The sequence below is a fragment of the Rhinichthys klamathensis genome, unplaced genomic scaffold (genome assembly GCF_029890125.1).
Source record: "Rhinichthys klamathensis goyatoka isolate OS25496 unplaced genomic scaffold, OSU_Roscu_1.1 h1tg000001l_1, whole genome shotgun sequence".
NCBI classification, from domain to species: Eukaryota; Metazoa; Chordata; class Actinopteri; order Cypriniformes; family Leuciscidae; genus Rhinichthys; species Rhinichthys klamathensis.
Window position 1 is genome coordinate 5,351,831 of NW_026606555.1, and position 16,821 is coordinate 5,368,651.

The 16,821-nt window shown below is 38.0% G+C and overlaps 1 protein-coding gene across 1 annotated transcript; it reads left to right on the forward strand.

Moving 5' to 3' along the window:
- The first annotated feature begins 989 nt into the window (after positions 1-989).
- On the forward strand, positions 990-15,564 carry cebpz (CCAAT enhancer binding protein zeta). The gene is made up of 15 exons (XM_056251770.1): positions 990-1,178; positions 3,320-4,821; positions 6,266-6,497; positions 6,776-6,926; positions 8,339-8,427; positions 8,507-8,560; positions 10,857-10,959; positions 11,044-11,112; positions 12,698-12,764; positions 12,858-12,964; positions 13,049-13,109; positions 13,869-14,065; positions 14,469-14,533; positions 14,882-14,963; positions 15,144-15,564. The coding sequence occupies exons 1-15, from the start codon at positions 1,032-1,034 to the stop codon at positions 15,296-15,298; spliced, it is 3,081 nt and encodes a 1,026-aa protein (XP_056107745.1). The 5' UTR covers positions 990-1,031; the 3' UTR covers positions 15,299-15,564.
- Positions 15,565-16,821: the final 1,257 nt, after the last annotated feature.

The window sequence follows — 16,821 nt, forward strand, 5'->3', positions numbered from 1 at the left end:
ACTGGATGGCAGGGGCAACTATCTGTCCATATATTAATAACAATAATTAACAATTAGTTAATAGTCATGTTCCTTAACAAGTAAAGTCATAACATAATGATACCTTTGCAAATCATTAGCTAATAGTTAATTAAAGCAGACAACTGGAAGTTGAAGTGCATAGCGTTGACTAATTGTGGTAATTAACACATTCATTTACACTATTAGTTAATAAAATATGTTATTAAGGAATTAATACATGATGATACGTTTAATTAATAGCAATTCATGTATTACTTAATTAATCATAGACTCTTTATTAGTTTCTGATGCAGTAATCATTAATTAATGGTTTAGTTCTTCATGAGTCATAGGCTACATTAACTCATGATTATCTGTGCATTAGTTAAGTATGAATTAATGCATATTAGTGCACCCGTATTGTGTTACCACAATAATATTTTAATAATAAAATATTGATTCCTTCTAGAAGCTTGTAATAAATAACAAGTGCCAAAAATACCAGACATGGTATTCTTAATAGAAAAGGAACATATAAGTAAAAGTCACACATAACATCAGCAGAGATTATTTTTACACTTTCACAATGTTTAAGACTAATGCTACATTACACATCTTGATGAAGTATAATAGCCTACAGGTTTATGATGACTGTCACAAAGCAAAAACTATAGAACATAGGCTATGTCCTATTGAATTTAGGAAAGAAATACAAACCTCGGGATATCAGGCATTTACAATATTTAGCATCTTAAATAATAATCCAGACACCAGACACAAAGAACTATATATATATATAATATTAGAAACAGAAATTATGCCATTCAGACTCGATTCTCTCCACACTCCAGTACAGTAGGTACAGTAGGTGGCAGTATCCAGCTCGTCTGCAACGGCCAGTAAAACCCAGCGAAGCAGCAGCACCAGTCCAGTAGAGGCTTTTATTTTGATTTTTGAGGGACTTTTCTTGTGAATCGTGAGCGCACACGTGTTGCTGTGAGTCCACGCGGAAACGTGCGCCAGAGATCACCATGGAGGAACACGACCAGGAGGGCAACAACAGCATGGGCACGAATAACGATCAGGAGTGTGAGAATGAAGACTGCGATCCCATCGAGGATGACAATAATGAAGAAGAGTTCTCACTGGAGGATGTGTTGCGTTTGGGCGGGACAAAGGTGAGGTTTTAGCTTGTCTCCAACACACGTGCCATTCCTCTATGAAAGATTAAAACATGTTTACACTGAAGGGACAAACTGCGAATGTATTTTTTATATTCCTGAAATTCTAAGTGGAAGTTTCTTCAACTGAAGGCATGTGACGTTGCAGCCACTTTTTTATATTTAATATTTCAAAATTCCATATAGTTTTTTTTTTATCTGACAGATATGACAAAAGTAAACTTGTATAAATGGCAATCTTGTATGGCAATCTTGTATAAATGCCATTAGTTTGGCATTTATACAATTACTGGAACATAAACTGAACTCAGGTCTTTTATATGTGTGTCTTCACATGAACATGTTTTATATATTTCTTATGTAACGTCATTTGTTTTTGTCTTAGAACAGATAAAAGTTGCATACTAATGATAAAACTAACTTTCTTATGAACTATTCTTCTCAATAAATTGTTTTGTAAAGCGACCCAAAATGACTTGGACATGCAATTTGTCAGAATAAAATAACTGTTCCAGTAATTGTATAAATGCCAAACTAATAGGCAATCTGACATGGATGTCATTGATAATTCAGGACTGAATTAGTCTTGGGTATAATATGGCAAGTAAGCTAGGCTATTTTGTTCTGAATGATTCTCACCATTTTCTTTTGTAAACTCAATCTTTCTTTTTCTTTATAAGATGAAAGATAATAATTAAGACATAGAGCGTAACTATTTATTACAATTGATCTTTATGAAGGCCAGAAATAATTTGAACGAGATTGAACAACCTAGATATCATGAGAGTAGAAAGCAAAAAGTGCCTTTAATCAGCTGAACATGCTTTCAGTGATAACAAAATGAGAAAATAGTTAAAACCAAGCAAATTGACCAGTTGTTTGTTAATAACAACCTTAAAAGTAGAAATAAATGTAACAATAAAACTATAAAAATTAATTATAAAACAGTCTGCTATAAATATTCATAATTAAACCTAAAAGAATTGTTAATGTTACTTCTTAGAGCAGCAGCTAGAAGCATATAAATGTAAGTAGAACCCTCATTCATACTAAGATGTACATGTGCATTTTCTAGATGTACAGATGTACACGTATATTTGTCTGGCTAGACTGATTAAAGCAGGAGTTATGATATTTACTCGCTCGTTTCTTTTTCAACTGCATTGAAATTCTGTTTTTCAGTTACATATACAGTAGTCAACATTTGAAGTGGATCAAAACCTTTCATTAAAGTTACATGAATTTTGAACAATACACGTTCTTGTCGTTCTTGGTGGTCTTGGTGGTCCACGTTCTTGGTGGTCCTCAGTCGGAAAAGGGTGGCTTGCTCACTTCAGGTTGGTGGAGAGATCCTTCCTCAAGTGGAGGAGTTTAAGTATCTTGGGGTTTTGTTCACGAGTGAGGGAAGGATGGAACGGGAGATTGACAGACGGATCGTTGCAGCTTCTGCAGTAATGCGGTCGATGTACCGGTCTGTTGTGGTGAAGAAGAAGGAGCTGAGCCGTAAGGCAAAGCTCTCGATTTACCGGTCAATCTACGTTCCTACTCTCACCTATGGTCATGAGCTTTGGGTCATGACCGAAAGGACAAGATCCCGGATACAGGCGGCCGAAATGAGCTTTCTCCGCAGGGTGGCTGGGCGATCCCTTAGAGATAGGGTGAGAAGCTCGGTCACTCGGGAGGAGCTCAGAGTAGAGCCGCTGCTCCTCCACATCGAGAGGGGTCAGCTGAGGTGGCTCGGGCATCTGTTCCGGATGCCTCCTGGTCGCCTTCCCGGGGAGGTGTTCCGGGCAAGTCCCACTGGGAGGAGACCCCGGGGAAGACCTAGGACACGCTGGAGAGACTATGTCTCCCGGCTGGCCTGGGAACGCCTCGGTGTCCCCCCGGAAGAGCTGGAGGAAGTGTCCAGGGAGAGGGAAGTCTGGGCATCTCTGCTCAGACTGCTGCCCCCGCGACCCGGCCCCGGATAAGCGGAAGAAGATGGATGGATGGACACGTTCTTGTCTTAGGACAACTGTTTTGATCCACTTCAAATGTTGACTACTGTATTTTTTTTCTCTCGACCCCTAATTTCCCACAAGTAATCAAGAATATGGTGTGATGTTTGTCTGATAAATCATGTTGTTGTGTCATCACAGGCCGATTATGTCATGCTGGCCAACGTCAGCGACTCGAACGAGCTCCTCAATGGTGGAAAGAAAAACGCAATTGATGATCTGGAGAAGGGAGAGCTGGAAGAATTCATTACAAAGCTGGGAATTCGTGCTTATGCAGGGCAACAAATCATTCCAGATGGACAGGATGAAAAATCCTCAGAGCCAAGCAAAAAAGAGGGGAAAAAGGCAAAAAGCTCCAAATTGAAAGAGGATTCGAAGCCCGTTGTGAAAAATGCCATTAAACCCTCGACAGAGGAGCTCAAACAACCCCCTGTAAAATCTACACAACTTGAAAAAAAGCAAAAAAAGCAAAAACAAAAGAGCGCAAACGTGTTTGAGTTTTACCCACGGCAGACTCTTCTTCTCAAACCCGGGGGTAAGTGGTTTGACATGGAGTACGCCTCCGAGAGCACGTCTGCACCTCAGAATGAGTCTCTGGTTGCTCAGTACAAGGCTTTGGCTCAGAAACTCTACGAGAATGAAACTGTCCTCTACAAAACCAAGAAGAACTTCCAGAAAGGTGCCAACTCCACCTGGATGAAGAGCGTGGTGTCCACGGGGACTCTGACCGACAGGATGGCGGCGATGACCGTGTTAATTCAGGATGCTCCGGTTCACGGTCTCCAGCACATCGAGAGCCTTGTGTCCCAGGTGAAAAAGAAAGGGAGTCGCAGACAAGGCCTTATGGCTTTGGATACTCTCAAAGAGCTGCTTCTCAGCGACCTTCTACCGAATAACCGCAAACTTTGGACTTTCTCCCAGCATCCTTTTGATCAGTTGGAGGAAAAAGCCAGTGGGAACAGGGACGCCCGGGACCGCAGGCTCATCCTCTGGTACTTTGAGCACCAGCTAAAGTTTCAGGTAGCAGAGTTTGTCGTCGCACTGGACGCAATGGCTCACGATACGGTCCAGACCGCCAAAATGCGATCGCTTGCCACTGCCTACGAGCTGCTGTGCAACCAGCCGGAGCAGGAGAAAGCGCTTCTGGTGCAGGTCGTCAACAAACTGGGTGATCCTGAATACAAAATCGCCTGCAAAGCCTCGCACCTGCTGGAAACCGTGATTCACAAACACCCCAACATGAAGACGGTGGTGTGCTGTGAGGTCGAGCGCCTCATGTTCAGGTCCAACATCAGCTCGAAGGCTCAGTACTACGCCGCGTGCTTCCTGAACCAGGTCATCCTGAGTCACGAGGAAGCGGACCTCGCTGCCAGACTCATCACCATCTACTTCACGTTCTTCAATGCGTGTGTCAAGAAGAAGGATATAGAGTCTAAAATGCTCAGCGCTCTGCTAACCGGAGTGAACCGAGCGTATCCGTACGCGAAGAGTGGGGATGAGAATGTGTGCAAGCAGCTGGACACGCTTTTTAAAGTGGTCCACATCGTCAGATTTAACACGGCTGTGCAAGCCCTCATGCTGCTCTTTCAGGTCATGAACTCCCAGCAGTCCATTTCAGATCGCTATTATGTAGCACTCTACAGGTGAGCCAATGCTCTTTGTTTTTCTGATGAATGACTAAAATGTTGAACGAGTCAGTAGGTGCACTGAATTTAAACCTTGGCTGAATCCGAAATTGCCCCCTATACCCTTAAATAGGGCATTATTTGAGGGGATGGCCATTTGTAGTGGTGTCCCAATCAACAGTGGACGTTATTGAGTGCACTAGGCTATTGATCACTGCTCACACAGCTTCATGCAATGAGTGCTCTTTAGAGAGCGAGCGTGTGCACATACGCAGCCACCTGTCGATCAGTCAGTTGTGTGTGTATATAACATGTACTGCATTTCAAACAGCATAAAAGATCCCTTTGTAAGATTTGTAAGGGAAACACTCTTACAGGGGAATGTAAAGTCTCCAAATGGAGTTGGTACTGCAGAAAGACAACACTGATATATAATGATTCTTATTGTAGTATTGAAGTGGCAGGACTTAATTCTGAACTTCTGACATATCTACATTGTGTTGCAAAGTAATGCAGAACAAAACATTTAAATATACAAATTTGGCTAACAATATTTCAAAATAAATACAAGATGAAACTGCTTTGCAGAAGCGATGGAAGAGGAATATTTGTCCGATTAACAAACATCATCTAATTTATATGTAATTTAATCTTTTAATCCCTAACCCCATGCGGCTTTTCCATCTTTGACAAATGGGGTTAAAAGGATGGTGAATTGTAACTGGTAAGCTCCAAAAACGTTCCATAAAATTAGTCTATATAAACAGTTTGTTAGTCCAAGTCTGAATTAATCTGAGCTTTTTTGGAAGAAAAATTGCTTCTTTACATAAGTGACATATCATATTTAAAAAAAGAGAAGGAACTGCACATATTGTCAATGCAGACTATCTAACTAAAAGTGAACAAGATTTGAGAAACACTTTTCCAATCATTTAGTCTGCATAAACTGTTAGCATTTTTGAGTGAAAAACCAACACCGTAGCATTGATCATTACAGTATGCAAAATATGTATTTTACTAGTATTGGCTCGGCACCAATCTTTTTATTGCCTTTCTTTAAACACACTTTTATTGTATAAGCAAAATCCAATATCCGCTGAACCTCCAATTTGGTGATATATTCATTTATGTATTAGTGCACAGTGCTTCTATACAAATTAATATATTGAATAAACATGTCTTGAGTATTTTAAACTTGCAGTTACCCTCTTTTGCTGTTGAATGTGAGCTGCAGCCTGTTTAAGTGAAAGAATATGAGATTCATTATTTGTTGATGTTGTAGGAGTTTGCTATGGACACATGGTATTATTTTTGGCCAGGTATTCAAAAGTTATAAAGCCTTAAATTTGATTTTAGAAACACTGCAGAAACCCTGTTATACTGTGTATATATACCACTTGTCATTGGTAAATTGGCACATAGAGCATTATGGTTCATGTCTCCATTTGTTTGCTCTCCACAGGAAGTTGCTGGACCCAGGATTATTGTCATGCTCAAAAAAGAGTATGTTTCTCAACCTCTTGTATAAGTCTGTAAAAGCTGATATAGTGATCAGACGGGTGAAGGCTTTTGTGAAAAGGTTACTTCAAGTCAGCTGTGGGGAGACCCCTGCCTTTATATGTGGTGCGCTATTCCTTGTGTCAGAGGTGATGAAGGACAAGCCAGGCCTCAAGTTACTGCTACTGGACGAGGGGGTAAGTCTACACACACACCCTCACCATCTACAGTGTAGTGTTTGCTCAGAGAGTTTCTTATTATATGAGGAGATCCCACCTCTGGTGTATTACCCGCTGTACCACTGGAGAAAGTATGACGGTCAGCTTAAATACATGTGTGCCTTGAAGAACAATAACATTATAGCCTTGGTGTCGGTGAATCGCTCTTGGAATTGTTCTATTTCATCACTGCTTGAGGTATAGCATAAACATGAACCCATCACAGAGTTGTCTGTAATAAAAAGGTCTTTCTGCAGGATGACGAGGAAGAGGTGTATCAGGATCTCGAAGAGGATAGCGATGATGAGGAGGGACCCGTGGATCCCGACAGGGACGTACAAAAACAAAGCGCAAAACAATGCCAGATGAAGCCCACTGCATCATGGGTACATCATCAAAATTTGGAAGGTGAGCCTCATCCATAGGCCTGTAACTCTTGACGGACACACTGAAGCTCGAGTCGCCATTGGCTAAGAACATTTGTTTTATTTTACTCGCCGGACTTTTTACATGTAATACAAGTACAATGCAAATGAAAATTCTATGTAAATGTAATATGAAATAACATTATTAAAGACAAGTAAACAGTGTGTAATAAATTAAGAACAAATAATTAAACCACAAGCAATAGCACAAATAAACGCAATAGAACAAAGATACAAATTAAATAAACAGTGCTTTTCAGATATTTCGATACAGATTAGGTACAGAAAGTGACAGTTCTGCCATCAGACGGTCCTTATTGTCGAGCCCTGCATTTAGATCTTTTATTTTTTAACTTAATCACAGGCGAGTGAAATGTTACAATTTACTAGCCATTGGCTAATCAAAGACTTTTAGTCACCTAGCGTGAAACTTGTTTCGCATTGTAGAGGGTTGGCCTGTCACAATAAATACTTTATCGACTTGTACAGTATATGGATATGACATTTGACTAATATTGACCATTGTGTTTGCATGCGTGTTCGTTTACATAAGGTTGAATGTCACCAACGTTTTAGCGACCGGGAATCTCCTCTAGATATCTTCTCACACGCACACACACACACACACATCTGGTTGGCTATCTTTGTGGGGACTCTCCATAGACATAATGGTTTTTATACTGTACAAACTCTATATTATATCCATTTACACTAAACCTATCCATCACAGAAAACTTTCTGCATTTTTACATTTTCTACAAAAAGAAAAAACTCTTTCTGTATGATTTATAATCTTGTTTCCTCATGGGGACCTCAATTTGCGTTTCCCTGTCGGAATGTTTGTCTTCGTTTTGGTCTGTGTGACTCCGCCCACTGCCAATTTACCCAATAGTATTTCGACACCCTGTGTTGCCAGTTGGCGTAAATCACAGCTTATTGCAGCCATGGAAGCCAGAAAATTACAACTGGGTAAGAGATCGCAGATTCTACCTGACCTAAAAAACCTTGGGATCGATCTAAAAAGCTCTATGTATTAAAACAACAATAAATCAACTCGTCAGCTTATTGCTTCCATTGTCAATTGCGCTCACTCCTGTTGCGTGTCCTCAATCTGGCAACCTGTGTGAGCATCGAGTCTGAAGAGGAGGATACGGGGGATAACCCATTTCAACCGCTAGCTGTCAATATTACATACTGCACCTTTAAGCCACGTTTCGAGTTTTTGACATTAGAATGTCACTATTGAGAATAAAACGAGTAAAATCAGCAAATGCGAGTATCATATTTACCCTCATGCAGTGTCTTCCATTAAAAATGAATTTTGTCAATTTGTCTCCACATGCCACTGTTCTCTTATGAGCCTTTTTCTTTATTTCAAACCCCTCATGTCCTCAGGTGGTGTAAAAAAGGAGATATATGACCCCATGAACAGAAACCCTTTGTACTGCGGGGCCGATCACACGGCCCTCTGGGAACTGCAGAAGGTACCAAGACTAACACTGTTTTTCTATTCTTCTCATTATTACTGTGATTTGTGCTCTGACGTCATGCTCTCTTTTTCAGCTCTCCCTTCATTTCCATCCCTCCGTGGCTCTTTTTGCGAAGACTCTATTGCAGGTAACAACTTTCAACTTGTAACAACTTGTTTAAAGTCAACCTTCAAAATGCTCTCTATTCACTCTCTTGGTACACACTCCTGGTGTTATTGTGAATAATTTACCAGTGCATGAAAAAAAAAGTTTGTCTTTTGTAATCTTTCATCCAAGTGTAGACTGTCACTTACTCCACCTTGAAACAACGCATCCAGTGTAGACAGCAGTGTAGACAGCATCACTGATTATAATGGGTTCTGTCGTCGCATCGCTCATGTCTAATGTAGACACGCCGATAGATGCCAACAAACAGTGTACGGAGACACGAGAGCCTGTTCCAGATCCTTTCTCTGCTGTTCACTGTTGCTTGGCAAAATAGTGTGTGAGTGCCACCTAGTCAGTTTTATGACAGCAGTGGCTCCGGGCACATGACCAAAAGTATGAATCTTATTGTTTGGCCAGTTTTTTTTTTTGCAGTGCGACAGAAAAGATCTACATACAGAACTCGGTTTTCCATTCCACTGTGCTACATTTCTATTGTTTTTTCAATGTAAACGCTAGAAAACATGCTAGAGCGACGTTTTCTGCGCTCAAGACGAAATAAGTTCAACTTTTAAAAACATGTTTCTAGACCTTGCGCATAAGTCAAATCAAGTCACCTTTATTTATATAGCCTTTATACAATACAGATTGTTTCAAAGCAGCTTTACAGTGATAAACAGGGAAATAATGATTCAATAATGCAAACTGATTTCAATTCTGATAAGCAAGGCTTGAACTATGGAAGTTTTAAATAGATTTCCCTCTGGAATATTCCACTTTGGAAACTGCAGGCTTAAACACGGACACACACATCAAAGTATCTCCCGCTATGAGAAGACTTTCTTTGACGGGTAATGGCCTTAAAATTAAAGGTGAATGACGCAGACAGAGGTCACTCATACTTCATTAAATAAATAATAAACTGTTACTTTTGCTTAAATACATAATACATGTTTTGAGAGTATATTGATTATGTAGCTAAGGGTGTTGAGCAGAGTTACGCACAGTGATACAGACCGGTGAATCGGTCATAGCCATGCTTTATCATAAATAAAACACAGCTATTGACCAATCAGCGTCAAGGAATGGAACGATCCATTTTATAAATGCTTATATAATACAGTACAAGTTTTGCCATGATTTCTCATTCAAACCAGTTGTAGTTTCTGGTAGAGTTATTTTATAGCTATTAATTATCTATATTGACCACAACAAACAATGAAATATTGAGCTCAGAATTTGCATATCGGTGCATCCCTATAATGTTCACTGCATAATCCCTATATAATCTGTGCATCAACACTGCAATAATTTCAATTTGAGAGAAAAATCTGTTTTCAGTTTATGCATTTCATTATTGTAAAAGGGAAATAATGTTTTTCCTGGTGAGTTTGTGTTATGGATGCCACTACACACTGATTAAGTGCTGTACTTAACGTGTATTTAAGCTATTCTGACATATGTTCAGTGGTTTCTTAAAGGAATTTGATTTTTTTTTTTATATATATATATAATCCATGTGATATTCTCAGCACTACGAAATAGAAACGTTTTAATAATAGATCTTCAAGGTCATTTTTACATTTTATTAAGGTAATTCTAAGAGATGCAAAATTATGCAAAACTCCAACCTGTGTGGATATAAAATATATTCTTTCAGGGTATCAGAAGCAGCATTCTAGTTAATTACTGTAGGAATGTAGAAAAAATATAGTTGACAAGCAACTGTCTGTCTGTCTGTCTAACTGAAAACTTCTGACCTTCAATGTTTTTAAACAACAGGATTTTTCTTCAGAGCTTGTCTTGACATAGAGTGACCAAATAAATAAATGAAAATTGACAACCACTAATGACAACCCGTCCTAAACCCGTATCCCACCTCAATTACATTACAACATGAACACAATAAGTACATTGCACTTATTTTTTATTTAAGTACATAGAAGTTAAAGACACCACTACTCATGGTGGTCAGTAGTGGTGTCTTTAACTTCTATGTACTTAAATAAAAAATAAGTGCAATGTACTTATTGTGTTCATGTTGTAATGTAATTGAAGTGGGATACGGGTTGTAGGGAAAGGTCAACAGTGTGTAATTACAGAAATTAATTGGAGCTTTAATTTGCATGCAGGTAGTTATAATAATAATAATAATATAGGTTCAATTTTAAAACATGTATGTACACAAGAAGTGCATTGTATCAAATGATTGATTTAAATGTTAGTACATATAAGTTAAAGACATTTAATATAAAGTGGGACCTTCATTTGACCCCCAGGGAGAGTTCATTCTGTACACGGGGGATCCGCTGCAGGACTTCACACTTATCCGATTCTTAGATCGCTTTGTGTATAGGAATCCAAAGCAAATGAAGGGAAAACGTAAGCAAACTCAACAAAATTACAATTTAAGCTCTTGAACTGGTGACTTTATTCATTTTGCTAAATCTTTTCTTTGTATTCTAGAAAACACAGATGCTACGCTGATGCAGCCCAAGTACAGGAGGACGCTCAGCAATGTCAAGTCATTACCTGGTGAGTCCTGCAATTTAATCATCAAATTACTATTGTTTTGCATTTATAAATGTCGTTACTAATAATATCACATGTTTTTTTTTCTTGTAAATGCACTTTTGACAGTAAAGCACTGAGCTTGAGTTAAGATGCAGATAAAATTAACTTTTAAAAACCAAATTTTTATAGGGGAAAAAAATGAATATTCTACTCTTATTAAATGTACCATTGTTCTCTTATAGTGTCATACTGAACTGACAGGCAGCTTCAGTGATTATAAACAGAGCGCTCTTTACTTTGTGTAATTCTTCACAATTAAGGTTTTTGTTTTTCATGACACTTCGTGACTTCCTACTTCATACTTTCAGAACCAAAAGTGTCAAACTTTGACAAAAATTGATTTCTTGATGATTTGGTATTTTATAATAGGGATTTCATAACATCTGAATATAAATGTAAAGCCAAATGTGTGAAAATAAACTATTAGGGAGTGGAAATGGCACAAAAAAAGTCGATCCGTGCTCCTATGCCGCCATCTACTGGTTATAATGGTAATTTCATATTTGTTTTACTTTTAAATAAAAGCATTTGTTTGCCACGTGTTGGTGTTCCTACCTCTTAAAACTTTTGATTTTACAAATGGTGGCAATCTTTGATGGATAAACAAATACTATTTTTGGTTCTCACATTAAAAATAACATTTAAACTGGATAATATTTATAGCTTTGAAGTGCTGGAAGAAGTGTTAAGCACTTGAAAGTCTTTGAAAAGTGCTTGAATTTCACTCTTAAAAGGTTTACGAACCCTGAAATGAATAATGTATAAACATTTGACTATTTCTTCCACAATACCATAGTTACAGCCAGCGTTGCTACATTAAACCCATGGTGAATGTTGGTGATTTGTGGATTGAAACGCCTATTGTTAGTTCATGGCACAATGCTCCTCCTGGTCTTTAAGTCAGCGTTGTTTGATCTGATATGGTTAATAACAGAGAATTCTGTGCTGAATTTAAATGCTCCTCACTATATCTCACAGTGATGTTATTAATACTGTGGCCAATTCAAATGCTTTCTCACTGAATGTCCCAGCGTTGTGTAGTAACTGTCGCGTGACCGAGACCGGCCCACGATTACCTGTTCTGAGCTGACGCTTTCTTCTCTTTAACGAGAAGCGCGGTTTCGTTCTGCTTTTGTTTCGTTTGCCATTTGATGTTTCTCATATGCAACAGAAATGGCAACTCTTAGCAGTTGGGCAATGTGGTGGTGACACCAGTGTGACCTCTAACAAAATTTAGTTGCACTGGCTAGAAAAAAGATTGCAAATTGCGACCATTTGGCTGCAGTCTAGAGCCCTGCACTGAACAATTTCTAATGAAGGTTGAAGTAATGAAGCCAATTTTTTGATGAACGGAACTTTTAACGTTTCTATAATGCATTCAACTTTTGGACCTTATTTGTAGACAAATTAAATGATTACAATTTGCTCTGTAATTTTAGATCTAAAACTTGTGTACATTTATTTATATATATATATATGTATGAAGGTTACGTTTTATGGTAGGTCAGAACAACAACACTTTTTTTTTTTATTCGTTTTTGTGCAGTTAACTGTGATGAATATTTGGCCAAAGAGGAGAGTCAGATACCTGTGGATGAGGTGTTCTTCTACAGGTTAGTAGAAGCTTCAAGCAAATACAAAAGACTGTTACTTAAGAGTGGAACAATGTAATGAACAATGTAACTCTGCTGTTTTGTGTCATTCAGGTACTTTAAGAAGCGCGATGCAGAGAAACGGTGGAAACGGCCAAACCGAAAGGAAGACAATGAGAGTGTGGAGGACGTTGACGATGACGAATTTGATCGGGTTCTTGGTAGGCCCTGAAATCAAAACCATTCAGCTTTATACTTTTGATCTTCCTGTTGTGAGTAACCTGCCCCAAATTTTGCCTTCTCAGATGCTTTTGAAGGAGACAGCTTTTTCACTGAGTTCAAGGACGATGACTTGGACTTTGCAAGGTATGTTCAGTGCTGTTCACTCTTCTTATCCAAAGAAGAAAACATCATCAAATGGATAATCAGAAGTTATCCATTTTTAATAATTGACCACGAGTTGAATTGAGTTTTCCGGTATTTTGGTGCTGATGTGTAGGGTTGTGCGGTTAATCGAAATCATAATAAGATCACCTTTATTTATATAGCGAGCATGCATGATTTCTGAATGGCACAAAGCAGGAATTCTCCGCCACTCCCCTTCAGTGTGCAATCAAATCCAATCAAAATGCAGCACGCCTAAATCTAGCGCAAGAACAGAACAGTGTGAGCTTAACATTACCACATGGAGAAAAGCATAGAAACAGGGAAGTTGAATTTGAATTCAGGACAGGAGAAGGCATTAGTGCCCCCCAGTTGTCCCGATTCAGGATCTACGGTCTATTGAATTCTATCGTTATTTAAAAAAAAAAACATTTTATTTTGAGAAAAATAAATTTGTTTATTTATTTATATATATATATATATTATTGTTTGCTTTGTCTATATATATATATATATATATATATATATATCCTAAAAAAAGTTGAGAACCACTGTTGGGGGATAGCCTTTCCATGGAAGGTTGCAAATACATTGCACAATTATTTGTGTGTTCCAAAGCTGTGGTGATGTTTTGTTGTGTTAGTGAATATATTCTTTTGCACAAATCGTTTTAAACGATCTTAAAATGTTTATCCAGTAATGTTAATAGCAGTTAATGTGGCCAAACGATCTTTGTTGCAGCAATGTGACGCCCAAGTCGAAGAAAGGTGAAGATCCAGAAGACTCTGCGTCTGACTCTGACCTCGATGACCTTGATGATGAGGAAGTCTCTCTGGGCAGTATGGAGGATCTTGAAGATGAGTTGGAGGATGAAGGTGGAGAGTTCATGGAAACAGAAGATGCTGCTGCTAATGATGATGATGATGATGATGAAGCAGGTGCGTCAATACAGCAATTTTCATTATCGAGCTTATAAGTATGATTTTGTAATTTCAAAGATAATGCAAAATGAGAAGAAATGGAAACGATTTCCATAGAAAATCTAAGAAAGAAAAAAGGTAATTGTATCAGCTGGATGACTGGCTCCGATTAAAGAATCGCTTTTTTGGTGAATATCACACAACCTGGTGAAATCCTTCTTTATTGTATCCATTGGGAAGGGTAACTGGTCTTTACAGCTACGGTCTTTCCAGTATTTCAAAGCAGTAAATGTTCAACTCTACACAAACTCATTACTGTATATAATGTAATAGTGTTTTTTTTTTTTTTTTACCCTTATGTTTTTTCCTAATCAACTGAATCGACTTTTTTTCTCGTGTGTGTGATTCCATCATCCCAAAGGCGCTCAACCTGAAAAGAAAAGGAAAAGAACAAAGGACCAAGCAGTGTTTGCATCAGCTGAAGAGGTAGATGGTTTTGGGGTTAAAAACAAGATCCATAGAAGTATTTTTGACATGTTCAATGTTTTTTTTTTTTTTTTATAAACTAAATGAAAATGCAATATTTGATGGGACCACCCCTTGCCTTTTAAACCTGCTTTATTTCTTAGTTAACAGCAGGAATGTTCCAATCTTTTTTTATGTGTAAGTGTACCTATGACACAGACCAATATATGGAAGGGCTTAACCGTAATCTTTAATAACCAGTTTACAGTTAATTATTAGTGAGTTAGATGTGCACCTAGCTCAAAAGAGAGGAGATGTTAAGCACATTTCTAATGCAGCTGAATGAACCGGAAATGTCTTTCTTAACAGTTTGGGTGTTTGCTGGAAGAAAACGCAGGCTTGAAGTTTGAAAACACTGGTATGAATGCAATGGCCAATACGGACAAAGCCGGTGAGTGCTGATAATAGATATTTTTGTTTTGTTTTGATACAATAATAGAGAATTAAAATGCTTAATATCATTCCTGCATAAACTGTTTCTGTGAGTGACATCTATTGAAAGAAGAAACTACAGACTTGCTGCTTTTATGCAATGACATTTTTCCTGATTTTCCCGTGTCTCTTCCATCAGATGTTAAGCAGCTGAAGTGGGAAGTTCAACGGAATGACTGGATCTGTGGGAGAGATGTCCAAACTCTCAGGAGGAAAAAGGCCACGTTCAACAAGAGAAAGTTTGGAGTAACCAAAAAGCGACAGAGTGTCAATAGGAAGAAAATAAAAACTTGAGTCTTCAATTTCTTCTCCAGCTTGATGGACCAGACCTCCTAACATGCTTCACGGACACATTACATCCCGGCCCACTGACTGTACCTCTAATATACGGGACAGGGACGAATGCTATGCCATGTTTCTATTATATTACAGCTGTAGAGTTGTTAAGTGGTTCAGTCAATATGGGCTGTTTCACACGTGTTGTATTAAATCCAGGGTTCCTACATTCTTTGGAAAATGCTTGATTCTGTTATGCTTTAAAAAATTTACATTTTAACATCTTGAAAATGCTTGGTGTTTTTTCTTTTCTTTTTATAAACACAACTAACCTGGAAACAAAAGAAAAAATGAATTGGATCAGGGTTTCTGCGGGTCTTAAAAAGGTATTAAATCAGAGCACAAGTAATGGCATTAAATGTTTTTGTAAACAATTTAAAGTTTTTGACTTGTAAACTTTAAATTGTTTACAAAAACAACTCGTGTTCTCCCTAGATATTTACATTTAGAGAATATATTGACAATTTGTGTCCCCTTTATTCCTCACATTTGGAGAGAGTAAAGTCACTTTTATTTATACAGCAAATGTTATATAATACAGATTGTTTCAAAGCAACTTTGCAGTAATAAACACGTAAAGCAGCTCGACAGAAGACAACTGTCGTTATTCAGGTCAGAGTCAGTTCAATGTTTCATAATTGAAACAATCTATTAGGCTATGAAAGGATGCTGTATATCAGGGCTATTACATTATGTGTCTGGGAAGCCATGAAAAAAGATGAGATCCTGATTAAACATTAGGATTGAAACTAAACTGTGGGTCATGGCCCTGCAGAAACTCAACTAAATAGTCCTGCTGTGTATGAAACATTTTGTGGAAACAAGTCTGAAATCAAGCAAATTTCAAATTTGTAGATGCTTCCTTACATGTTCCAAAGGTCCAAACAACCTTTTATCCGGCAGCAAACGCACAAACCAGTTCAGATATTGGGCCACAGTCACAGTTTACTTTCTCCATAATCAAACACACCCAATAAATCAAATCTCCTGTCTTCAGGATTGCTTGAAAATGACAGACAGGATTGTCTGATTAGGGACAGAACTAAACTCTGCAGGACTGTGGGCTTGCAGGAACAAAGTTGTCTAAACCTGTGGACAATCATTTTCATAATTTAAATCATGGTGAAAAAGAAAAAAATATATATTATTCATGTAACCTACAAAATTATTCTCATGCTTTTACATATTTATTACTTATACAAATATCTAACTAACAAGCATACTGAAAGTGTTTGTTTGTGATTGTTGACTAATTTCAAGAAAAGTGACCTAAATTAACTTAATTAATCATAACCCCCATTATGAAATCCATAACCAAATCATGGAAAGTTGGGAATCACATGACCATACAGACACTATGCTAATTACTGTAAAACAAGGATGTCAAAATCAAATATTCCCTCTTGCCATCCAAAGAATCCTTGACCTTCAAGACTGTCAAATCTGAGCTTTCGTTGGAACTTTGCCAAGATCGACTTTAC